This window comes from Mastigoproctus giganteus, chromosome 7 (assembly GCF_048544385.1).
Source record: "Mastigoproctus giganteus isolate SK-2022 chromosome 7, ASM4854438v1, whole genome shotgun sequence".
Lineage (NCBI taxonomy): Eukaryota > Metazoa > Arthropoda > Arachnida > Uropygi > Thelyphonidae > Mastigoproctus > Mastigoproctus giganteus.
Genome location: NC_143581.1, coordinates 141,557,847 through 141,585,430, shown reverse-complemented (window position 1 = coordinate 141,585,430; position 27,584 = coordinate 141,557,847). Strand labels below are relative to the sequence as shown.

The 27,584-nt window shown below is 37.9% G+C and overlaps 1 protein-coding gene across 1 annotated transcript in view; it reads right to left on the bottom strand.

Moving 5' to 3' along the window:
* Window positions 1-391: 391 nt before the first annotated feature.
* The window catches only part of LOC150083234 (uncharacterized), a 480,979-nt gene continuing 453,786 nt past the window's right edge, over window positions 392-27,584 (bottom strand). Inside the window, exon 6 of the mRNA XM_090378445.1 lies at window positions 392-716. Within this exon, the coding sequence (XP_090234571.1) occupies window positions 392-716 (325 nt within the window). The remainder of the gene's footprint in view (window positions 717-27,584) is intronic.

Genomic DNA, 27,584 nt, shown 5'->3' with positions numbered 1-27,584 from the left:
TAACTGTTGGATTAAACTAACTAGTCTCGTAGAAAAGGAGGGCTTATGTAAATTTAAGTAATGGTTAGATAGAACCTGATGTCTTCTCCCCTCCCTTTCTATCTAAGAAATCTGTAATAAAAAAATTATTTTTTAAAGATTTTTCTTCTTTTAAAGACAAAAAAAGTATGGCTTCCTTGCACTGTTTCACCTTCACCAATACAAAAGTTTTCAGTTTTCTTACATAATTGTGAGGAGTAAAAGCGTTTAAAATTAGCTTATTATTCCAAAAGTTAGTTTAAATCTTCAATTAAGCAAAATGAAAACATGCAATTGCAAGTGAGAATGTGAATTTAATGTATTATGAAAATGAAAGAGCAATGAAATGTTAAAAAAGAAAATATATTAAACTTTATAATTGTAAAACCTTTTGTACATATGAATTCATAAATTCAATCTCTTTTTCACTTTCTTCAGTTTCACTTTGTGAATCACTACTATGAATTGAACAAGAATTTTCAAAATTTTCTTCGGCAAAACAACCTGCTTTTAGTTGTTCGTGAAAATTATCCCCCTTAGGACACTTTTGTTGATCACTGTCTGTATGGACAATTTCTGATGAATACTTTTCATGAAAACTTACATTTTCACATTCATCTTCAGTATATGACAGAGAACTCAATGTATCATCCTGGCTGATGGAGGTGTCGGGTGTTATACTAAGGTCCAATTCAAATCTAAAAAGAAAAAAAAAACGATTAGCTATACAAATTTATAAATAATATAAAGACAGAGGGGGAAAAATATATTGGAATGTTCAATGTTACACTCACTTGGGAATAGAGCCATATGAAAATCTGATGTCAGTATATAACACAATGAATCTAAAATGATACTATTGTTTCTATTCAATTACTGTTTTTGCAAATTCTCTCCAATCACACATTCTTTCAAATCAATCTGAACATGGGCCTCAACCAAACAACATCCAACTTCAAAAGCACAAAATTAACTTTTCCTCATTTATCTCATCTACTTCTTTTCATTGGAAAAACCCTAATTTTCATTTACACACACACACACCGTGAGAAATAATTTGTTAAAATTTCCAACGCTCTTTTCACGCAGTACGGTAATGAAATGAACATTGGCTAGAAGTCCATTTCATTAGTGAGAGTGTATGTTTATTGGTATGGCTCCAAGAAAGCGGATAGCTCTACCAATCCCAGATCAAATTAGGATTTTGCAAGCTGTAGATAATGTTGTGCATTCTAAGACTGACTTCACCAAACAGTTCAGCATTCCTAAGAGTACTCTGTTCATTATTCTGAAAGATCAGAAAAAGACTGAAAGTTTAGAGAAATCTGCTGCACTGAGTAGGATTTAGACATGAAAGGCAAAGTATCCAGATCTTGAAAAGGCACTTTTGGAATGGCTAATAATGCTGCGTGCAAAAAAACGTTCCTGTAGATGGTAATCTTTTAAAAGCTAAGGCTGACTCATTTGCACATTGGATGGATATTGTAGAATTTAAAAGTTCAGATGTTGGTTCCAGAAATTTAAGGCTCGTCATGGCCTGTCATTCAAAAAAGCATGTGGCAAAAGTGCAGCTGTGGATACTGATGCTACAAAGGAATGGAAGAAAAATTGTTTAAAAAATGTTTTGCTGATATACGACCACAGTGACATCTTCAATGCTGATGACACTGGACTCTTAAATTGCTACTGGATAAAACACTTACATTTAAAGGCGAGAAATGTAGTGGCAGAAAAAAGGCCAAAAAATGGATTACCATTCTCCTAGCAGTAAACACAGTCTGGCACAGAGAAGCTTCCTCTTTTAATCACTGGGAAAGCCCAGAAGCCTCAATGCTTTAAAGGTTTGAATACATCACAAATCTATGAAGAATGGATCACAGGCTTAGATCGCAGGATGAGTGAGAAGAATAGAAAAATTTTGATTTTGTGGATAGTTGCATCCCTCATTGTCAAGTAAATGATCTACATGCAGTCACTGTCGAGTACCTACCACCAGTTTGTGACATTGGCTCACTTGATCAAGGTGTAATCCAGTGTTTTTAGAAAAGCTACCGCAGAATGCTATTAAACAAAATCGTGCTGTGTCTTGAAAGCAAAATTCAATGCAAAATCAACATCCTGCAGACAATGTATTTATGTGTTTCAGCATGAGATGAAGTTGATGAAAATGTGATTGCCAATTGCTTCAAATATGCTGGATTTACTGCCTTGAATGATGCAATATGTGAAGTTTCTCATCCTTCTTCCGCTATTAATTGTGAAGAACAGTCTGATAATAGGGAAGAAATAGTTGAGCATGTGCATCCTCACCTAAACTTAAAGGAAAACTTAAGCTTCAAAGATTACAAAGAAGTGGATGTGGACATTGTTTCAGGATGCACAAATGAAGAGAAACTCATTGCAGACGTAATGGAATCTTCTGAAATTTGTAGTGATGAAGATGAGAAACCTAATGTGGTTGAACAAGAAGTTTCAGTAAGAGATGCTCATCAAGGATTAGAACTTGTATGTCAAATTTTTTCAAGCACAGCCTAATTGCAAAATTGAAATAAATGCTGTTGTGCACCTTCGTAATTCTCTTTTAAAACATGCTCTACCATTCATACAGCGGGTTTTAATAGATTATTTTAAAGTATGGAACAATTCCCTTGTTAGGGCTTGATAGATATGTACAATCTACAATCAGTGCAAAATTTACAATCAATTTTCTTGTTTAATACTATAGAACATATTATAAATAAGATACTAAATTCTATTAGTAGAATTACATTAAGCTCTTACTTGTTTTGTTGCTGATTTTATGATGATCGACATAACGTCCTTCCAGTACAATGACAGTTTTTTGCATTCCCCTGGGGGTTGTTATATAGAGCATTGACTGTATTTTACATTACATTATACGTACATAATTTTACCTATTCTAGGTACTATTTAAAATCACCCTTTTATGGTTGATTTTAAATAGTACACGAATAAAAAAGATGGACCTTGAAGTGAATTCCCTATAATGCACCTGCATTATATGATATCTTTATAATGTGGCTTATCTGCATAACAATTGGATCACAATATATATTTGTTCCACATAATATGGCTGTGTTTATTGATCGTGAATATAGACTGTTATACAATACTGAAAAATTAATAAATATACTTTGTAGTGATAATTTAAAGCAATCTAAAATAAGTGACTATTTTTAATTAATATGTACAATAAGACCCCCGTATCTGCAGGGGATAGGTTCCAAGACTTACAGTGGATGGCTGAAACCGCAGATATAAGTGAACACTTGCTGACCTCATATATAACATGATTTTCTTGCACATATGAGGGTGGTTCAATAACTCGTACATAATAATGTTACTCAGTTGTCTGTCTTGTACGTATAATAAAGTTTAATTGATAAATTAAACACACGTTAAGACATTACCAACATTAAATACGGTAATAATAAAGTACAGCAGACTCTCGATTTACTGGGACACTTCAAGACTCCAAATTAAAAAGAGAGAGAGAGAGAAAAAAAAAATGATGGGCAAACGCAGGAGTTATGCTTTCAAATTAAACAAAAACTTGAAATTATTCAGAAGTCTGAAAACGGTGCATCCGTTAAATCTCTAATGAACCATTATAATATTGGTGACCAAACCATACACGACATTGTAAAAAAATAAAGGAAAGCATCGTATTGGGGATGCGAGTAGCCCCATGTTAAGTTTTTTCTCCCCCCATGGTTAACCGTGGGTAACTGAATCAGCGGATACAGGGGCACAACTGTATATTATTTAAGCTATGTATATAGTATAAATCTTATTTTTATTTTGCTAACCTGTGGATAATATTCTTCAGATTTTCATATATCCTTAATCGGTAATAAACCTTTGGTAACAAAATGCAAATTTGTGCTTTATATCTTCATGTTTATAGCCTCTGGATAATATTTGTCGATTTTCGCTTATTAGAATCAAAATTCAATTTGCAAATGTGATCACTATAACCGGCACTGTATTACTGTATATCCTTTTTGATACTTCTGCACAACACATTTTGACACACTCTTTATTTTTTGATTCCATCCAAATAAATAAGAAAATTATCATCTATTAATAGCTTTCCATATATATATTTACTATTGTACTCTGCATTCCAATTTCTAGTCCAGTTGTAAATACTACTTTTATGTTATAATTCAATACTGGCTACTATCAGAATCTTAAAAATAAAAAACTGGTTGTTTCCTTAATGTAATTAATACAATATATGAAATGAAATATGAAATTTTGAAGTTGTCTTGTTTATGCTGACATAAGCAAGGCACCTAGGGTGGATGGGATCTATCCAGTTATATTAAAGGAGGCAGCAAAGGAAGTAAGCAGGCCCTTAGCTATGATTATGAGGCCATCTTTGGACTCATGGGCCACAGACTGGAGATTTGCAAATGTTTCCCCAATTCACAAAGGGGGATCGAAAGGTGATATGAGTAATTAAAGACCTGTTAGTTTAACTTCTATTCCAGGGAAAATAATGGAGTCACTGGTTAAAGAAGCACTGCAGGATCATCTAGACAAGGCTGCAGTTATAGTTCAGACTAGTTACAGCATGGGTTTGTTAAGGGGAAGTTCTGTCTGACCAATTTGATTGGATATTATGATGTGGTCACAAAGGAACTGGATGTAAAAAATAATTTTGATATCATATACTTGGATTTTAAGAAATCTTTCGATACTGTAGCACATGGAAGACTACTGTACAAGATGGAGCAATATGGCATTAAGGGTAAGTTGCTACAATGAATAAAAAGGATAGCTGAGTGGGAGAAGACAGAGTGGTAGTCAATGGACACTTCTCTTTATGGACTAATGTTATTAGTAGAGTTCTCCAGGGGTATGTATTGTCTTCTGTATTTATGAATGATATTGATGACGGTATATTAGGCTTAATATCCAAGTTTGCAGACTATACGAAGGTTGGTAGGGTTGTTAATGACAGTATGCTACTGCAACAGGATCTAGAAAAGTTGAGCAGATGGTGGCAACTGAAGTTTAACATTGACAAATGCAAAGTACTGTGTATGGGTAGTAATAGCCCCAGAGTAATATACCAACTATGTGGTCCTACACTCAGTGTAGCGAAGAATGAAAAAGACCCTGGGGTAATTGTACAGTATCTGAAGTTTTCTGAGCAGTGTAGACAGGTTGCAAGAGTAGCCCACGGGGTCTTGTCAATGATATATAGGAATTTTGCTAGCAGGGATAAGGAGGTGATTATCCTTGAATAGTGCATACAGGTCTGGCGACCTCATTTTAGTTTGGCTTTAGCCAGTGGGTGGTTGATTGCTGGAACAAACTTCCATTTGTTGTTGTGGAAGTTGACATCTTAAATAAATTCAAGGCTAAATTAGACATTTGGAGTAAATGGTTGGGTAAAATGGAAGTTTTTTTTTTTTTTTTTTTTTTAAGTTTATGCTAAATAAGCTTGCTTTCTTGCATCATATGCCTGTACTAATGTGGCATAGTAGAGGCATATGATCAGTTCAATGGTGATCATACATGTTACAGATGCATGTAGTGGTATGTGGAATATACTCTTTGTTGCAAACGTGGAAGAGATCCTCCTGACAGCACAACTATTTCTCGTTGGTATAACCACTTGACAGTGCTAAGAAAAGAAAATTACCAGGCAGGCTGCATGTTTCAAAGGAAGTCATTGACCAAATTAGAAAATTGTGTATATGAAGTCCTGGAAAGTCAATTGTACATTGTAGTCAGACACTAAGTACTAAAATCTGCTATCCAAGCAGTATTATATAAATGATAAAACTTCATAAAAAGTGATTGTCATAGGTGAGCAGAATGTGTAAAGATGTTGCTCTGTTTCTCAAAATAACTGCTGATCCTAATTTTTTGAATCAGGTTTTGGTTTGTGTTTAAGCAAAATTTCATTTTCTAAAGTAACATATATGTAATAGTCTAAGGTTAGTGTGTGATGTGGACTGATTTTACTGTACAAGACCATTGTTTTTTTTTTTGAAAATAATAACTGGCCTGACTTATCTCGAGATGTTGGACAACTTATATCATTCCTCTGATTGAAGAGCTCTGAATGCCACTTTTCTTTCAGAAAGATGAGCCACAGCATTTTAGCAAACATGTCTAAACAGCCAAAAATTGTAGGTTTTTTTTTAGGAGCATTAGCAACCAAGGCCATATTACTCCAGGGATATGCGGTGGTCATTCCCTGACCTTTCCGCATCCTCCGTATTTGGTGGTCATGGGCTAGAACCCTGGTCTAATCAAGAAGCATGTACTACACACTGCTGCTCCTGGCTACGGAGGCGCCTGCCAAAGTTGTGAGGCCCATTTAAAGATAAAGCAATACGCCTTGCAATTTTGCTGTACATTTTACACTAGGCACTATTGGGATAGGTATATTTTTCAGATCTGGATCGTAACAGTACACTTGCAGAATGGTCATTTGGCTCATATGAATGAATGAAAAATGTCCTAAGCTCAACCAAGAGTCAAAAATTACTAATGACTTCAGCAGCACTGGCAGCTGAAACTCATCTAGCAAAGTCATTCAGTTTTGATAGTGTCATTTAGAACTCTGGATGCAAGTTTTCTTTCAACATGATGATGAGCGACAGCATTTTAGCAAACATGTCTAAATAGCCTTAAATAAAAATATTCATATCATTGAATAGATAGAGGTTGACCAATCTTCTGATCCCCTAGAAACCTTAATCTGATCTCCCCTCTGGACTTTTAGGGATGGGGGATGCATTAAAAACATTGTTTATATTGTAATCTATGATTTATAATACCTAAAGGAAAGAATCACCGAAGCCATGGTAATTGTTATACCAGACATCTTGGGCTTGTTGAATATCATGTGGATATTTGCTGAGCAACAAATGATGCTGAAAGCACTTCAATCACTCAATTTACTTCTTTTACAAAGTGACTGTGAAATAAATATACAGAATTATTTCATTAAACTCTTGTTTCAGAAAAATCTCTTTATTTTGCATAAATAAAATGCATACTTAATTTTTAGCTTATGTTTTTATAGTACTCACTTCTTAATCTGTATAGGAAAAGATGTGGAATTCAAGTAAGGTGAAATGAATTAAGAATTGTAATTAAAGTTAAAATATGCCCTAAGGGGAAAAAAGTGCATAACTTTTCCCAGGTTGTCATACACGAATAAACATATTCATGAGTACTGAATTCGTGAATTCTTTTTTTTCCCCCCTTAGGGCATTTTTTTAAAAACTTTAATTACAATTCTTAATTCATTTCGCCTTACCTGAATTCCACATCTTTCACCATAGGGATTAAGAGGCGGGCACCCTTAAAAACATGCTATAGCTAAAAAATTTAATTATGAAATAATGGTACTATAAATCTCTGCTAAATTTAACATAAAATGCATACTTAAAGTGGCCTGAATTAGTGAGGATTTACTGTAGACTAGAAAATAAATGTTCAGAACTTAAAAGGATGATGTTATCACAAGGAAATGAAGCTGGAAGCTGAAGAGCAATCCAGAAAGGAAATGAACATTTGGTGCATATCCCCCCCAACCCCCTGAAATAGGACCGAAACACTGAGTTGGTGCTTAGCTTGGTTTCTGTACCACTATCTAAATGTAGATACATAATACAGTATAGTTTGGTAGGGTTTACATCTTTATTATAAAACACAGGGATGTAAAGCTTACAAAAAACATACTGATCACTCACATTGTAAAACTACCATGATGAGTTGCCTTCTGTTACACTACAGATAAATATCCAACCTCTTTTTAGAGAAATTCTTCATGTTACACAACTAAGAACTCATTGTGGTAACCTTATAATCAGTGTCCTTTCATGAGACTTTCTTTGTGTCTTTTATCTTACCTAGCTATACTATAATGTAGATATTTTTTAATTTCTGTTGGAAGTGTTAATTTTTTTGGTACAAATGAGATACCATAATCTCTGTTTTGATATTACAAAATGAGAGGAAGTGAAAATTGATTAAATTGCATGTAGGAAAATTCTTCATTCTGCATAAATAAAATACTTATGTGAAACAAGTTAGCTAATTTACACATTGCATTATTTTAGTTACATTTGTAAGTACTAATGAATCACATTTTATAAAACAAAAAAGTGACATATGTGTAAACTGAGAACATACCACATTGCCATATTTATTGCCATTCATTCCTCCAATCAGTGCACAGCAACAACTGTAACCAACAACCAATGAACATATCCAGTGCTTCAGCTTCAATATAGTGTATGTGGATATATGATGTTGATATGTATTAAAAAAAAAAAAAAAAAAATTTGTCTTTTATATTGGTCCGATTTAATTGATATTTGAAACTTGCCAAAGCATTCTAAGGGCTATACTAGATGAGCGCTTGAAGCATGAGCCTAAGCTGGAATGAACACCTCCAAAACTGCAAACTACACATAGCGCTCCTAATGTTGGATTGTTTCAACTAGATGGTGCACTTCTAACATTTCAGTAGATATCACCAGCAACTCACTTTTTCTATTCCCAGTTTCAAGATGGATGTTGTTCAGGTTAGATGTATTGTGCATTTATGTATAGCGTTGATTGCGAGTAGAAAGAGAAAACGACGATGGTGGATTCATCCAGCAAATTCAAATAGGTTAAAAAAAAAAAAAAAAAAAAGAAAAAAGTTTTATATTATGTTTGAAACACATGGGAAGTCTCTCGAGAATTGTTTTATAGAACGTTGATACAGTTTTGATGAACTTCTAATGTTAATTAGTGAAAAAAAAAAAAATTTATACTGTGATGCAGAAACGAATACCGATGTTTGCATCTATGCTTTTGGTGCTGTACCGACAGGCCAACAAGGGGGATGTCTTTGTGTCTGCGCGATGTAAGGAGTGTGAGGAATCAGGCGACAACTCAGTGTTGTTATGGGCCTACATGAGAGCTTGAAGGACAGGGTGGATGCCCTCGAAGGATTTAAAGTGAGGGGCCCATCAAGCTCTCAGCTGCCCACATCAACGTCAGGGCTTGCACTTGATCATCACGCAACACGGCAGCAATCTCTAAGGCAGAATGTGCTGGTCCCACAGGAACTAGTAGTTGTCCATGACTATTGTCAGGGAAATGGGAAACATGGTATGTAAAAAGGATAGGTGGAACAGGACCAGGGTATATCTTCCCTGGTCCTGTTCCACCCATTGTCATTTGACATTGTAGAGCAGATATCATTTGCTCTACGTCAAAGGTTGGTGACGTAGGGCAGATATCATCTTTTAAGGGCACAAAAGGTGATACTGTTGTACATGCTGGCACTAATGATATTAAGAGAAGGAGACTGGCGGAATTGCTTAACAACTACAGGTCACTGTTGAAAAAAAGCCGCGAATTAGGGTTGAAATTGAAAGTGTCTGCAATTCTGCCCAGATATGATGGGAGGGAGTATATGATGAGAGCCTTGTCGATCAATTTGGCACTGGAGAGACTGTACAAGGCTCAAGGGGTAGAATTTTTTACAGCCTTGTCTGTGCTTGTTGACAGGAGAGTGATTCTACAGGGATGGGGTACACTGAAAGGGTGCAAGAATATTTGCTGATACTATCGAGGCAGTGTTAAATGGGTTGGAAAACTGCTAGCTTGGGGGGGGGATACGCTCACTAATAGTTTAACAGTAAGCCGCTGGCAGAGGTGAAAGTGATTCTTGCACTGCTTCTATTGGAATGAGCAGCAGCCTGAGAAACAAGATGTAGAGTATTTTAGAGATTGCTGGGAGTCATTGCAGTACAAGTAAACACATGGATTGTGTTAGGGTAGCTAAGAACAGGAACAGATGCATGTATATTTGTGTATACATCAATGCTAGGAGTTTGGCAAATAAATTTGATGAATTTGAGTTGTTGGTCAAACCATCAAAGGCAGATATTGTTGGGATATCAGAGGCATGGTGTCACAGAGATATAAGGAATGCAGAACTGGAATTTGGGGAGTAGTAGTAGTAGTGGCATGTGATGCAAGAAAGCAAATGTATGAGCTTATGCAGCATCAGCCAAAAAAAAAAGAAAAAAAAAAAAAAAAAAAAAAATCACACCATTCCCTCCAAATGCCTGTCCAGTTCCTCCTTAAAATTTATTCAACCTATCAACTTCCACAACGACAGATGGAAGTTTGTTCCAGCAATTAACCACCCGCTGGCTAAAGGCAAATTTCCGCACATCTATTCTACATCTGTCCTTTCGTAATTTGAATTTATGCCTCCTTAGGTTCGTAATCTGAACAAGTGGAAGGATCCCATCAGAATTCAGCGTGCTAACCCATTCAAGGCCTTATACACATTGATCAGATCACCGCGCAGGTGCCTAGTCTCCAGCCACTGCAATTTGCAGAACTTAAGCCTCTTGATAAGAGGATCCCTTCATTCCCCTCACCAATCTTGTTGCCCTTCTCTGTACACACTCAAGTAAATATACATCCTTCCTAAAATGAGGCCTCCAGACCTGTACGCAGTACTCAAGGCGTGGCCTGACCATTGCCTTATACAGAGGGATAATCACCTCCTTTTCCCTGCTAGCAAAATTCCTATATATCATTGACAAAACCCCACGTCCTGCCCTGGCAGCCTGTCTGCATTGCTCAGAAAACTTCATATATGACTGCACAATTACTCCCAGGTCTTTTTCATTTTCTACCACCTTAAGTGTAGTACCACACAGTTGGTACGTTTCTCTGGGGTTTAACTTCAGTTGCCACTTCTTAGCCCATCTGACCAAATTATCTAGATCCTGTTGCAGTAGCACACTGCCATTACTGTCATTAACAACCCTGCCAACCTTTGTATCATCTGCAAACTTCGACATTACGCCTGATATACCTTCATCGATATCATTGATAAATATACAAAACAGTGGACCTAACACTGAACCCTGTGGGACTCCACTAATAACATTACTCCAAGAAGAGCAACACCCATCGATTACCACCCTCTGTCTTCTCGCACTTAACCATCCTTTTAATCCATTGTAGCAACTTACCCTTAATACCATTCTGCTCCAATTTGTACAATAGTCTTCCATGCGCAACAGTGTCAAAAGCTTTCCTGAAATCCAAATATATGATATCAAAATTATTTTTTGCATCCAGTTCCTTTGTAACCACATCATAATATCCTATCAAATTTGTCAGACAAGACTATCCCTTAACAAACTCATACTGTGTCTGAATTATTGCTACAGTCCTGTCTAGATGATCCTGCAATGCATCTTTAACCAGCGACTCCATTATTTTACCCGGAACAGAAGTTAAACTAACTTGTCTGTAATTACTCGTGTCACCCTTCGATCCCCCTTTGTGAATTGGGGATACATTTGCACATCTCCATTCCGTGGGAACCTCCCCTGAGTCCAAGGATGCTCTCATAATTATGGCTAAGGGTTTGCTTAGTTGTTTTGCCGCCTATTTTAATATAACTGGATAGATCCCATCCACCCCAGGTGCTTTTCTTACGTTTAACTTCAACAATTTCTCTTCCACTTTGCTCTCAGTTATTACAAAATCATTTAGTATCCTGCTACAATTTGATAACCTTCTTCCATTTTCAAACTTTAATAATCCTTAACGTGTGAATGTAGATGCAAAATACTCATTCAGTTTGTTTGCTATCTGAGCAGGATCATCAACAGTCGAACCATCGATGTCACGTGGACCAATCAGATTCATCCCCTTCCTTTTAGAGTTTATAAATTCTGTTTGAAATTCTTGCTGTTTTTCTTAGCATCTTTTGCCAAGGATTTCTCTTAATCTGCCTTCGTCTGCCGAACCTCCTTTGTGACCTGATTACAGATTAACTTATAACTGCCACAGGCTTCTGAGTCACATGATAATTTATATGCATCCCATGCATTTTTCTTCTCTGTTACGAGTCTCATTAGTTCATTTGACAACCATTTAGGCCTAAACCTTGAACAATATTTCTTAATAGAAGAAAATCTTTATTGTACAGTAAAGATACAATAATGTGCCCGCCACAGCCAGGAGGCCAGGGGCTTGACAATGATATAGGGTAATATAAAAATATGTACAGTATAAAAATTTGTGCAGTATAAAATATTACATAACAATTAAAAACGTATCATTAGCCATTCAATAGATATGAGTATGTACATAGTTGTGAGGCAGACAGTGCACCAAGGTATGTGCACGTTCATATGTACAAAGCACATATTTAAGCATATTCACACAAGTCAGAAAATTTCACAGTGCCAAATTATTGTTCGGTATTGCATTTTCTTGTGAAGACAGTTCGTCGATTTGCCTGCGACGTGCCGTTATGCACCTCATAGGAGATAGCAGATGGAGATATCAGTATGAGTCGACATCAGGGGCCAAACAAAAGGGGAACAAGTTCGGCCAACGAGCGCCTGTAATTGCGATCGGAAGCGAATTTCTGCAGGTCAACTCCGATCATTAGCAGGGCTTGTACTGTAGGAAGTACTTGTCCAGGTAGGAATCTGTCACTGATCTTCAGCCTGTTCCGTTGTAGCTGAAGAAGAGGGGTGGCTCATAAGGACGGAAGTGGAACATGCCACTGGCATATATCCCAGAAGTCAGGGGAGTTGATTTTGCCAACCAGCATTTTGACTGTGGTCGCAGTTCTCCTCATGCTGATTATTTGAGGCAGCCGCGGGATTTGGAGTTGGTCGGCCATGCTGGTGGTCCTCTGCTGAGGGGGGAGTCTATGTTTGTGGGTTGCCCACTTCAATATCCAGTATTCACTGGCGAAGATGGGCTTCATGAGAGAAGGTACTGCGGATGCCCATATTTCAGAGGCATACAGAAAGGTAGGATACACAATGGTTTCCAGATATCTGATTGTGGTTCTTGCGTCTGTGTTATGAAGAAGATGTTGACGGGCAATCCAGCGCATTCGGCTGATCTTGCGTAGAACACATTCGATGTGACAGTTGAACCTAAGGTTTGGGTCGAAGGTTACACCGAGATCTTTGTGTTTAGTAACACTTGGAATAACTGCACCCTGCAGTGAGGGTTGTATGGATGTGGGACACTTCTTCAGAGAAAAAACCATAATAACGGATTTTTGGGGGTTCAGTTTGAGACCGAAATGGTTGAGATGGCTAGAGAAAGCTGTGATCTTATTACAGATTTCCGATGTGATCACTCCCCTGTCGGCTGATGGTGGTATTTCCGTTAGGAACTTTATATCGTCGGCGTAGGTAATGACATCATCTCTGTTACACACAAACGGAATAAGGAGGGCGGTAAAAAGTAACCCCGACAAAACGCCACCTTGCGGCACACCAGCATTGATGGATCGGGTATAGCAGAGGTTACGATGAGTGAGGTACACTGTTCTGTTCCGGAGGAGCGAGTGCAGAAAAGCGAAAATGTCACCTTTGATCCGAAAGAAATTGGTTAGGAGATTCAGAAGGGCTGAGATGTTGAGGCTATCAAAAGCAGCTTCAATATCGGCATAAACAACCGCCATTTCTGATTTGGCCTCAAATGCATTTAAAATTTCCGTTTGGACTGCCAGAAGGTTGGAGACAGTTGATCTATTAGGGAGAACATAATGGAGTTGTTTTGATGATTGTGGAAGAAGATGGCGTGTTATATGCGGAAGAAGGACTTTTTCCAGTAGCTTTAGGAGCATGGATGCAGTGGAAATCGGTCTATAGTGCTTCGGCTGGCTTGGTAGTTGAACTTTAGGTAGTGGGGCAAGACTGTATTTGCTCCAGGATGCCGGAAACACTCTATGAGAGAGGATGGAGTTGAACAAGTAGAGCAGAGGATCAAGGATATATGGACTGAGGCACTTTACGATGAAATGTGGGACATTATCGATGCCAGCGGTGCATGACGGACGCAGCGAGCTGATGGCTTGACGAAGCTGCTGTCGATCGATTTGAATGGAAAACAGCTCATCATCTGGACTTGAAATGGGGTCTGGTTGGTAATCATATGGTTGTGTGATGTTGTCTTGGAATCTGGCTACATAGTTGATCCATTCAACTGGATTGAAATTGGAATCTGGTTCAGAGTTACGGGTATATGGCACTTTGCCTTTGGATAAGGTCTTGTCAGTGTATTCTTTAATGGCTTGCGATTTCAGTCTATTAAACAGTGCTCTAGCTTTGGAGTACTGAGTTCGGTCATATGCTGTACCAGACTGTTTCCATTGTTTATGGAGGGACTGTTTGCACTTGAAACTGTAATTTAGCTCCGAAGACCACCAAGCATTAGTTCTAGCGGAGATACTGACCTGTTTAGCTGCTGAGAACATAGTAACAGTGTGCAACCATCTCGTTAATATGTCTAGAGCCAGTTCCGGATCTCCTGATTCGAGAACTTCCCAGGGAATTAATTTTGTTGCATAAAGGCATCTGTTCGGTTGTAGGAAGGTGGGAGAGATGATGATCTTCCTTTTGACGTAGTGGAAGACATTAAAGTTGGGCGTTGGGAGCTGCAATAGGACTACGATGGGTTCATGATCGGATTCAAAGTGAGTTTCGGGTTTAATGTCGACGCTACAGGAACCAGACGATAATATGAGATCCAGGCGATGAAGACCTCTAGTTGGGCCTTCGTTTATGATCCTGAGGCCACTAGGTGCAATCTTAGCCATAAGTGACTCATGAAGATGTTGGAGATTTGGTGGTAAGTTAAAATCCCCACAGATGAGGTGGATAGCAGATGTGTGAAGCGTATTTATTAGCCAGGATGCAATATCATTGATTGTCTGAGCATCGGGGGTTGGGGGTGTATATATTGCACCGAGATCTAATAAGCAAGAGTTGATCTTGACCGTTACTATCAATGCTTCGAATAGATTGGATTTGCTGGAGACTACATGTACGAACTCAAGTCTACTGGCATTTATGATAACAGCAACGCCCCCACCACAGGTATGAGAGCGGGAGGTGAAGAAAGATTTGTAACCAGCAGCTTGGGCGGGGGCAATTGATTCTTGTTGTGGTTCCAGCCAGGTTTCAGACATGCAGATGACGTCAGCCATTTGGGACAGAAGCATCTGCTCAAGTGTCTCGAGCTTATTCCGAATACTACGAACATTTTGATAAAAAATCTTGAGTGTAAGGTGACACGAGACCTTCACGAGTGCTGATTCGAGGACATTATTTATTTTCTTTGTTGGCTTTTTAGCACGGTTGGTTACAATAGTTGGTATGAGCTGAGGGTGGATTTCATTGTAGCTGTGGTATTGCAGAGATTGATCAGAGGTTTTGTCATCGGGGTATGTATAGGGCTCATCATCGTGTGACCCTGATTCCTGGTTTTGGGGCTTCTGAGAATAGGAATGCCTATCAAACCGTCACGCTTGGGAGCAGTCTTGGTGGGTTAGCGCATTAGCCATGGCTAGGCGTGGGGTGATATTGGATTTAGGTTCATAGTATGGCCTGAGTAGTGATCCAGACGGCCAGAGAGCAGTCGCTGATATGGAGCTGAAATTCTGTGCATCGCACTCAACTTTGAACGATGTATGCAGGGGTGTTTTCTTAAGAAGTGTGACGGACACAGTAAAGTGCAGCTCATGCATTATGTATGACGCGATATCATCTGGAGTTGTATTTGGGGCCAGTCGGGAAACGAATAGACTTCGTCGAAGACGGACAGTTGGTGGATTCATCGCCTGGAGGTGGCCGAGGTGCCCATTTTAAATGATCGCCTTCTCTTTAGTACATTTGGGGTTCCCATTTCACCCTCTTCAGGATGGCGAGGCTTACTGCAGTAACTCTGGGCCACAAGTGTCGGAGGAGGTGCAGCTACAACTTCCGCCCGGGATGGTTGTAATGTTAGCAGTGGGGGGCCGCAATTGTGGATTTCAGGTTTCTTCGGCATTGTAGGTTGATACACTCGGCTTGAGTACGAGTAAGGCTCGACGATAGTTTCAGGATTGGGTTTCCATTGCAATGTAGTAGATGGCTTCTGTGATTTGTGGAGTGGGACACTAAGTGGTTTATCTGGATTAGCTGATTCTTCTGTAGGATTGGCAGGGTTTCTGGTCTGGTTTTCCTGGCAAGGAAGTTCTTTGGCTATCTGGATCTCGGGGCAATTTAGTGTTTGGCCAGAATTCAGTGCATTAGTGCTACAGGATAATTTATTGTGATCCTGATTAGTAGCGCAGGTCTGAGTCGTAGCGCATTTAATAGCTGGACCACCATCATTACATGTACACAAACTTGGATCTTGAGAAAAGTTATCAGCTATGGCGGATACGTAGTTATAAGTAGTGCAGAGCATACGGTGTTTGATATCTTCAAGTATTGATGTTATAATAATTTCAAGTGATTTACGGTTCTTGAAGAGGCACGTGGCGTGGCTAGGAAACAAAGATTCAGCAAGCGAAAAATCAGTTTGTGTAGACACATTAGTAAACATGATAGAAGGTGGGGAGTTCCTTCTTTGGGGATCTGCATGCATTGTTGGCTGTGCATGCGGGATATTGGCGAAGTCTTCTGTTTGAGTTGCTACAGTGGTGACACTGCGATGGTGGGACTTATCCTTTGCATCTGTTAAGTTAGAGAAGCTAGAGTCTTCATCATCAGGGTCAACCGAACAGGTTGCGGCGTTAGTGATATCACAATGGGAAATAAGCCGTTCCACGGATCCGGCCCTTATATCTGGGAAGCAGTCAGTTGGATGAAATGTATCAGCAGCTGAGGAGCTGGAAGTGGGTGATGTATCATTATCATCTGCTAATGGAACTGCGATCGCTTCACCAACTTGATTATCTGTGCAACTGGTAAACTGCTCGCAGGACCTAAATTTTTTCGGCTGGTTGTTCTTGCAAGGAACGCACGTGAAATTCTTGCGACGCGGGGCATTTAATTTATGTAGGGATTTTAGGCCCGAACATGATTCGCAAAGCAAGGCGAAACATAATTTACACGAGACCACTTCACTGACTTCTTTGTTGCAGCGGCTGCAAACGACAGTAGTCGTCTTTAGTTGATTTTTGGTGTTCCTGGTCGGCATTGCAGTATGACGGAAAGCGACAGTAATGATTTTAGTAGTTACCCTACCAGGGCGGAAAAACGAAGGCGAAGCAGAACACTTTTGACAATTGCTCTAAAGGGATTAGGCGGTGTTTGTGGTAGCACAACTCCCTAGTTTATTTCAGGCGAAGTCTTTAAAACAGCCGGAGGTAATGACCTAGATACCAAGAGGTGGGAGCACTCACAGTCGTCGAACATTGGTTGTCAATAGCCAACTGCTTTTGTTCTACAGTTGGACAATGGAAGTACTGTATCGTATTGATACAATCAGTCAAGAAATAATATATAAAAAAAACATTACCTGAGGAAGATGTAGGCGATTTGGCATCATTACCGGACAGATCATCACCAGAGGAATTCTTTAGAACATCTTTCTCGAAAATCAAAACAGTATAACCGCACAAATTAGTAACTTTAATCGGAGCTCATTCGTATGCTGCCACACACTATACGCGCACGTGCATTTAGCCCTAATAATAGGTATGAAACTTTTAGTAGCTTCCACGATTAATTCCTTGAATGCTTCCCACTTAGAATTTACTGTTGGTAACATCGTCAGTTAATCCCACTGTACAGAATTTAAAAACTGTCAGAGACTACTGTACTCGCCTTTACGGAAGCAAAAACCCTTTCCTTTACCCCTGATGGTAATTAAATCTTTAAGTAAATCCCACGTCAGTGCACTGTGATCACTGCCACCTAGTGGTTCTTTTATCTGCAAATTCCTAATACGTGAATGATCACTGCTGATAACCAGATCAAGAGTATTACTTTCTCTGGTTGCTTCTCGAACATGCTGCTGCAGAAAACAATCATCCAATAAATCCACAAAAGTCTGACTAGTGTGTGAGTGCCCAACCCACAAGTTCCAGTCAATATCTGGGAAGTTAAAATCCCCCATTACAAGACATTCCGATTTACTAGCCCACTCTATTTCTCTGTACAATTGTTCATTGTACTCATTCAAGTCATTAGGCCTATAACACACTCCTACTCTTATTTTTGCTTTTGCAGTGCTTATGTCACAACAAACTGACTCAACAGTGCACTGTTCATCTATATCAGCTGGATGCACTTCTTTTGATTTTATGTTTTTCTTAATTAACAGCATAACACCTCCTCCCTTCCTATCCTGTCTATCCTTTCTGTAAACACTGTACTCCCCAAATTCCAGTTCGGCATTCCTTATATCAGTGTGACACCATGTCTCTGATATCCCAACAATATCTGCCTTTGATGTCTTGACCAACACTTCAAATTCATCAAATTTATTTACTATACTTCTAGAATTGGTATACATGCAAGTATACATGCACCTATTCTTATGTGTACAGAAAGGATAGACAGGATAGGAAGGGAGGAGGGGTTATGCTATTAGTTTAGAAACACAAAAATCCAAGGAAGTGCAGCCAGTAGACATTGCTGGACAGTGCAGTGTTGAGTCAGTTTGGTGTGACATAAGCACTGGGAGATCAAAATTGAGAGTAGGGGTGTGTTATAGGCCTAATGACTCTGATGAGTATAATAAGAAACTGTACAGGGAAATAGAGTGGGCCAGTAAATCAGAGTCTTATAATGGGGGATTTTAATTTCCCAGATATTGACTGGAATTTGTGGGTTGGTCACTCGCACACTAGCAAGGCTTTCGTGGATTTATTGGATGATTGTTTTCTACATCAGCATGTTCGTGAGGCAACAAGAGGGAGCAATACTCTTGATCTGATTATCAGTAGTGATTTTTCATGCATTAAGAATCTGCAGATAAATGAACCACTAGGTGGCAGTGATCACAGTGTGTTGAAGTGGGATTTACTCAAGGAGGTAACTACCATCAGAGGTAAAGGGAAGGGTTTTTGTTTTTGTAAAGGCGACTATGATGGTCTGAGACAGTATTTAAATTCTATACAGTGGGACCAACTGATGATGTTACCAACAGCGAACTCAAAATGGGAAGCATTCAAGGAACTAATCTTGGAGGCTACCAGGCTTTACATACCAACTAAGAAATATTGTTCAAGGTTTAGGCCTAAATGGTTGTCAGATGAACTAATGAGGCATGTGGCAGAGAAGAAAAATGCATGGGATACATACAAATTAATGGGTGACATGGAAGCCTATGATAGATATAAGTTGGTCTGTAACCAAGTCACAAAGGAGATTAGGCAGGCAAAGGCAGACTACGAAAAATCCCTGGCAAAGGATGCAAAGAAAAACAGAAAAGAGTTCTTTACATATTTAAACTCGAGAAGGAAAGGGATGAATCAGATTAGTCCACTGGATATTGATGGTTCAACAGTTGAGGATCCTGCTCAGGTGGCTAACAATCTAAACGAGTATTTTGCATCTACATTCACGCATGAGGAGTTATTCAGGAAGGAGAATGATGTAGATAAAGTAAACATTGGCAGTGAGCTGGATGATTTTGTAATAACTGAGAGGAAAGTGGAGGAGAGATTGTTGAGGATAAACATAAAAAAGGCACCTGGGGTGGATGGGATCTATCCAGTTATATTAAAAGAGGCAGCAAAGGAAGTAAGCAAACCCCTAGCCATAATTATGAGAGCTTCTTTGGACTCAGGGGAGGTACCGTACCCATAGACTGGAGATGTGCAAATGTAACCCCAATTCACAAAGGAGGATCAAAGGCTGACACAAGTAATTATAGACCTGTTAGTTTAACTTCTGTTCCAGGTAAATTAATGGATGCACTGGTTAAAGAAGCACTGCAGGATCATCTAGACAAGAATTCAGTTATAGCTCAGACGCAGCATGGTTTTGTTAAGGGCAGGTCTTGCCTGACCAATTTGATTGGATACTATGATGTAGTCACAAAAGAACTGGATGCAGGGAATAACTTTGATATTATATATTTGGATCTTAGAAAGGCTTTTGATACTGTTGCACATGGAAGACTGCTGCACAAATTGGAGCAGTGTGGCATTGGAGGCAAATTGCTGCTATGGATAAGGGGATGGTTGAGTGGTAGAAGACAGAGAGTGGTAATCAATGGACACTGCTCAACGTGGACTAATGTTATTAGTGGAGTTCCTCAGGGTTCAGTGTTGGGTCCGTTGTTGTTTTCGGTGTTTATGAATGATATTGATGATGGGATATCAAGTTTAATGTCCAAGTTTGCAGATGATACAAAGGTTGGCAGGGTTGTTAAGGACACTACGCTGCTGCAACAGGATCTGGAAAGGTTGAACAGATGGGCTGAGAGGTGGCAAATGAAGTTTAACATTGACAAATGTAAAGTACTACATATGGGAAACAGTAACCCCAGAGCAACGTATCAACTCTGCGGTACTACACTGACAGTGGTGGAGAATGAAAAGGACCTGGGGGTAATTGTGCAGGTAGATATGAAGTTCTCTGAGCAGTGCAGACGAGCTGCAAGAGTAGCTCATGGTGTCTTGTCAATGATATACAGGAATTTTTCTAGCAGGGATAAGGAGGTGATTATTCCCTTGTATAAGGCAATGGTTAGGCCACACCTTGAGTACTGTGTACAGGTCTGGAGGCCTCATTTCAAGAAGGATGTAGAGCTGCTGGAACGGGTACAGAGAAGGGCAACAAGATTAGTGAATGGAACAAAGGGTTGCTCTTACGAAGAAAGGCTTAAGTTTTGCAAATTACAGGTCTGGAGACTAGGCACCGGCGAGGTGATCTGATAGAGGTGTATAAGGCTTTGAATGGTTTGAGCATGCTCAATGCCAATGGGATTCTTCATCTTGCTCAGAATAATCACCTCAGAGGGCATAAATTCAAATTGAGGAAGGACGGATGTTGGATAGATGTGCGGAAATTTGCCTTTGGCCAGCGGGTGGTTGGTTGGTGGAACCGACTTCCATCACTTGTTGTTGAAGTTGATAGCCTAAACAAATTTAAGGCTCAACTGGACAGGTATTTCGAACGAACGGAGGGGTGAAATGGGAGTGGTTTTTTTTTGGCTGATGCTGAATAAGCTTGCTTTCTTGCATCATATGCCTCTACTAATGCTAATGCTAACTATTTGGTTTTTTTTTGAAGAGTAGTTTGTACCGGACAAGTGATAATGCCATGTTTTTTAACAGTTCTGGGTTAATTGTTTTTCTTTTCTCACTTGTTCAACAAATATCTAGTCTTACTCTAGCTGATTTTGAAAGATTTATTGTTTTCACATAGTAAAGACAGGAATATGTTATTCTCTCATAATAGCTGTTACACTGTGGAAAGCAAGAAATGTAGTTTCAGATTTTGCATGCTGTGAGCAGGTTTCCAAATATGAAATAAATTTAGAAACAAACCAAAACAGAAGTAACTAGGAGTATAGAATACACGTATATTTTTTAAATTTTTTTTATAATATTTATATACATAATAAGAAATATATGCAAGTTTTTCTTGCACCTAACAATCTTTTAAATAAGAATATGGAAGAATGAGAGATTGTTTCTATTTAATGTCTAATTTTTAAATTTTTAGCAGAATTAATGTTTTTTTTTTTTTTTTTTTTTTTTTTAACACAAAACTGTAAAACAAGTAGCATGGTTTAAAATTTTAATTTTTTAATTAAAGCTTGAAAGTACATACAATAAGTACTACAATCCATTAAGAAAAGCTGAAATACTGGCAGTGATCAAGCAAAATTCAAAAACACCAAAAGATTATTTATCCAAAATTAAAAAGTTGGGCACCTGCATGTGACCCATCACCATTTTTTGCTACACTCTGGGGTACCACCACTTCTGGGTTAAGAACATTTTACTGCACAGAATACTAAACTGAGTACTATAAAAATGCAAATTACCTATATGCTTTACACTCTACACCAGTGGTGTCCAACCTATGGCCTGTGTGGAAAGTGAACTAAAACAACATCCATCACCACTGCATGTGCATTCAAGCGTCCAGCTCGACTGTATCAAATATGTACATGTGGTTCAGTGCAGTCATATGTGCACTAAATACAGTTATGTATTTTGATGTAACTTGTTCATTGCATTGAATTAATTATTAATTTGTAGTGAATTTAAAAAAAAATCATTCTTAAAAATGTTCCAAAAGGGAAAAATCAATTTGGAGTGTCGTGTTCTTGATCCAAGGTGGACTGAAGACTATTTCTTCATTGATTACCATGAAAAAGCAGTGTGTTTGGTGTGTCAGGAGATTGTGTGAGTTTTTAAAGAATATAATTTAAAACGACACTGATTCCAATCATAAATCTTACGATCAACATAAAGGAGTGCTGCGAAAAGAAGTGTTCAAAGTTACAAAACGAATTAAGAAAACATACTGAAAACGTATCAGTCAAGAAATTTATCTGCTATATGTGCTAGTTATCAAGTTGCCCATTTGAGTGCTTTTGAAAGCAAACCATTCAATGATGGTGAATTTGTTAAGTGTTGTTTGTTAAAACTTGTGGAAGAATTTGTCCAGAGAAGCGAACAATGGTACAAGATATTAGTTTGTCTCGACAAACAATTATGCGAAGAGTAGAAGATATTGAAAAGAATTTGTTCAAACAACTTTGGAAAACATGAAATATTTTAGAGTGGCACTGGATGACAATACTGATGTAAATGACACAGCCAAACTCCTCATCTTCATACGTGGAATTAATGATAATTTTGTACCAGTTGAAGATTTAGCTGATCTACAGAGTACGTGCAGAACAACTACAGGTGAAAATCTTTTTGAAAATTTTTGCCAATCTATTGAAAAGTTAGGATTAAATATTAAAAACCTGGTAGGAGTCAACTGGTGGTGCAAAAAATATGATTGGTAAAAACATTGGTCTTATGGGTAAAATAACCAAGAAAATTATAGATATCGGAGCTGAAACTACGATTGGAATTCACTGCATTGTGCATCAAGAAGCTCTTTATGGGAAAGTATTGGATCTCCAACACGTTATGAATGTGATTATTTCAACTGTAAATTTTACAAGATTACATGTCCTTAAAGTGGCTGTTGAAACATCAACGAATGTTTCAACACAGAAAAAAGGAAACCAATAAAATACTATCGAGTATGGAGTGGATGTTTGATCTTGCAATTCATACATACATTTCTAGTCATTTAAACACTCTTAATTTAAAACTACAAGGGAAAGGAAAATTGGTCTGATTTGTTTGGTGACATCAAATCATATCAGAATAAGTTATTATTTAAATCCCAGTTGAGCAAAACAATTTATTTCATTTTGAATGTTGTACTGAGCTAAGGGAGAAACACATTTCCAAAGAATCGTTTTTGACAAGTTTGAAAGTCGAATTTCTGATAAAAAATCCCATGAAAAAACAAGTTTTTTTTGTTCGATAACCCATTTACTTCTATGGCTGAAAACTACAATCCCAGATTGCAACTTTAAATTATTGATCTTCAAGCCAAAATATGATTCAAAATAAGTATATAGACTGCAAAAATAAACTATTTGATATTTGAATTCTACAAGGCTTCCCCATCTGAATATTTTCTGCTAATAAAAGAAAATGCCATGAAAATGGCTATTTTGTTCAGATCAACGCATGTTTGCAAGCAGATTTTTTTCACTTGTAAAATAAAATAAATATTAAAAAAGAAACAGAACAACAGATGAGCATTTTTTTTTAATGAAAACCCCAAACACGAGACGTATTAGAACCTATAGTGCTTGGGTTGGAGGTTGAGAAGACTAAAGAAGATATTTGTTGACATTATGAAGGAAGGTTGTTCCAAAAAACGGAAGTTGAATGAATAAATGAGAAGATGAAAAGTTGGTTCTGTAAGTTTGAAGTTGAACAGTAAATGGATGTTGGTTGGTAGCAGCACATGTTCAGACTGTTTTGAAAGAGAGAGAGTGGGAATTATAGAAGAAAATTCAGAAGAACAGTGCCCATGAAAGTATCTGTAGAAAACGCATGTAGCAGAAACATCTGCAGAAAAGGCATGCAGCATTAATGACTCATCTCATTAATTAATCTAACTACCCTCTTTGAATGGAATCTAGAAGCCTGAGAAAGGTTTTGGGGGCACCACCCCAGATGTATTGTTCCTACATCATCCATGGTACGGCGGATTTGTGATTTTTACAGAGTGAACAGCTGTTTGGAAGAAAAGTAACATTGAGAGCGAAAGAGAAAAAGTTTTTTAGATGCAGAGGAAGCAATATTTGTAATGTGCTTGTGTAAAGAGAGATTAGAAGTCAGGGTAATCTCATCTTGCCTAGAAATCGTAATGTCACCAAAGATAAGCATAGGAGCAGAAGAATCATTTTTGTGAGATATAAGACAGGACTGAGTTTTAGAAGGATTGAAATCAATTAAGTTGTCTTTGCCCCACTGGAGAATTACCTGGAGATTGACATTTAAGGAATTGATTGCGGATATTCGAGAAGTTGAAGCTGATTGAGCAGGGCAAAGTTTCTCAAACTGGAAAGTGGAATGTAATGTGCTATCATCAACAAAACTGTGGATAGGATTTCCGATCAATGAAAGAAGGTCATTAATATACAAGAGGAAAAGAATGGAGGGAAAGAACTGAACCTTGGGTGACACCAGCATTACTAGTGAAGTTAGAAGACAGAGAGCCATCTACCATCACCCTCTGTGAGTGGTCAGAGAAGAAACTGGATAACCAATTATAAAAAAAAAAAGAAAAAAAAGTTGGCAAACCATAAGATGAAAGCTTGTTTAAAAGATCTTTATGCCAAACATGATCGAAAGCCTTTGAGATGTCAAGAGCAACTGCTTATGTTTCACCGAACTCTTCCATTGAATTTGTCCATAAATTGGTAACATAAGCCAGAATATCCATCACCTGTGGATCGACACTGACGGAATCCATACTGGTGATCGTTGATCAGAAGGAAGGTTTCTAGATAGTTTAAGAGTTGATGGTAAAGAGATTTCTCCATTACTTTAGAAAGAGTAGAAGTAATTGGATGGGAGGGATTTGTCACCCTTTTTAGGAACTGGCTGGATATGAGCAAATTTCTAAGCAGAAGGAAAAACACCTTTGGAATAAGAAAGTGAATAAAGGTGGCATAGAACAGGAGTAAGTTCAGGAGCGCAGGTTTTGAGAACAAGTGGAGAAATACCATCAGGACCTGGAACTCCATTGAGAAATACCACCAGCACATAATCTTCATTATGTATTGAGATTGGCATCACAAATTTGCAACCAAATTTTGAACAATTATTTAAAAATATCCAGCCTTAATCAGCTCATTAAATGTTAAGTTTTGTCCAGTAAATGTTATTGTGTATTGTACCTAATAAAATTTTGAATATTTCAATTTTAGGTTTATCATTATATTTATTTATTCACCTTAATATTGAAAAGCAGTGATCTTTTTCAGGTTGTAAATTTTCTAAAATGAGCATTTCAAAGCAAAAGGAAAGTATTTTTTTAAAACAAAAGTGAAGTATTTCAAATAGAAACAAAAGTAAAGTATTTAAAAAAAAAAAAAGCAAGCCATATTTTTATAATTTTAATAAAATCTAAAAAATAAATCACTGACAGATTTGTTGCACATAAAAGTGCTGGAAATTTGAATTTTTTTTTATATATAGCTTGAAAAGAAAAAACGGTAACATGAAAATAGAAACTTCCTTTTACGAGTAACAAGATATAGAAAATATGACAATTTTTTCTTAAATTACTCTGTGCGGCTCACCAAACAAATCAAACTTTGAATACAGCCCCTGTACGGGTAAAGGTTTGACACCACTGCCCTACACCATGATAAAATCATTTATTATTTTGCAACAAGCTACAGCAGCAAGTGATCATGAGTCTTGATCACTTATACAGGGTGTCTCAAAAATATTGGTACAAACGTTTAGGGGAGGTAGGTAACATCTAAAGGAATGTGAATCGCATATGAACACATAACCGGAAACGTCACCGTAAGTTGGTACATGGCACTGTTCATCAGTTCGTAAGAGGGAAAAATTTCTGGTTTACTCATTCAAGCAGTAGTCGCCGCACAAGATCATGCATCGATATACGAACTGTGAGCTGGCAGACATGCACCTAGTGTATGGATAAGCAGAGGGCCCACAAGGTGTGCACTCCCATGTGGCACAACATCGCTTTGCAATAAATGTGTGGGCAGGTATGGTCGGTGACTGCTTAGTCAGCCTATACCTGTTACCATCCCGCACGAACTCCGCTAAATATCGGATCTTTCTTGAACAAGTTATACCAGGGTTACTTGATGATGTTCCAACAAATGTGAGATGCAACATTTGGTTTCAACATGACGGGGCGCCTGCCCATTATGGAAGGCGTGTTCGTGACCATTTGAACAGGCGTTTTGGGCGTCGATGGATTGGCCATGGTGGACCCGTTGTCTGGCCCCAACGCTCACCTGATTTATTGAGCCTTGATTTCTTTCTGTGGGGGCCCTCAAATCTATCTTGTATGAATCGCCTGTGGAGACGGAAATGGATCTCGTGGCGAGACTCATCTGCGCTGCTGCTACTGTCAAAGAAACTCCAGGTGTGTTCGACCGTGTCCGCCAATCCATGCTGCGTCGGTGTCACGCATGCATCGCTTCTCATGGTGGAACCTTCGAGCATCTGTTGTAACATCACAAAATGCATCCATCTCGTACTCTCCATTGTTAATATTATGTCAAATAAATGTTTGCCACTAATTACTGTCTTGTGTCATTTCTGCTTCTTGTGCCTCTGCTACTACTTTCCCTGTGACGTTTCCAGTTATGGGTTCCTATGCGATTCACATTCCTTTAGATATTACCTACCTCCCCTAAACGTTTGTACCAATATTTTTGAGACACCCTGTATACTATGATAAAGTTTCTACAGTGTAGTGCTAAATAATAAATTAATTTTATTGTGGTGTAAAGAGTGTAGGTAATCTGTAGATAACCCCACAAAGAAAATGACTTGTTCAAAGTCCTGATGCAAATCATGACTGCTTGCATTAAAACAAAAAAAAAATCTTTAAAATTATTAACTCTCAAGCAGTACATGGATTAAAAAAAAATAATAATAATAAAAATTCCATAAATAATAAGAATGCCCAAAATCATAGCATTATCAAAAATTAAGATGATTATTATTATTAATTTTTAAAGTTTCCTAACCAATAACAGTACTCAAATCATCTCTTTTGTGTCCACATATATTTTGTGCAACTGTAGTGCAGCTCCTTTGGCAGTAGATAAAGACCTTAAATAGAAATTTATTTAAGGCATCTTATATTTATTAAGTTGTTTTGTTTCAGTTCAAGTAGTATGCTGTTTGAAAGTCGGCCTTCACATTGGTGCATTAGCAAAGAATAATAATTCATACTTGATAACAAAAAAAAAAAAAAAAAAAAAAGCAATGCCTATCATGAGTGAACCAAGAACATTGTTTCTGTGCACATCCATATAATTGCTTCATACAAATCTGCACACAGTAAGAAACAATATCCAGGGTTTCAGCTACAATATACAGTATATGGATAGCCTAAATGATATGTATGAAAAAAAAAAAAAAATAAATAAAATAAAATGATTTCCAGATTTTTGTTGGTCTGATTTTAATGAAA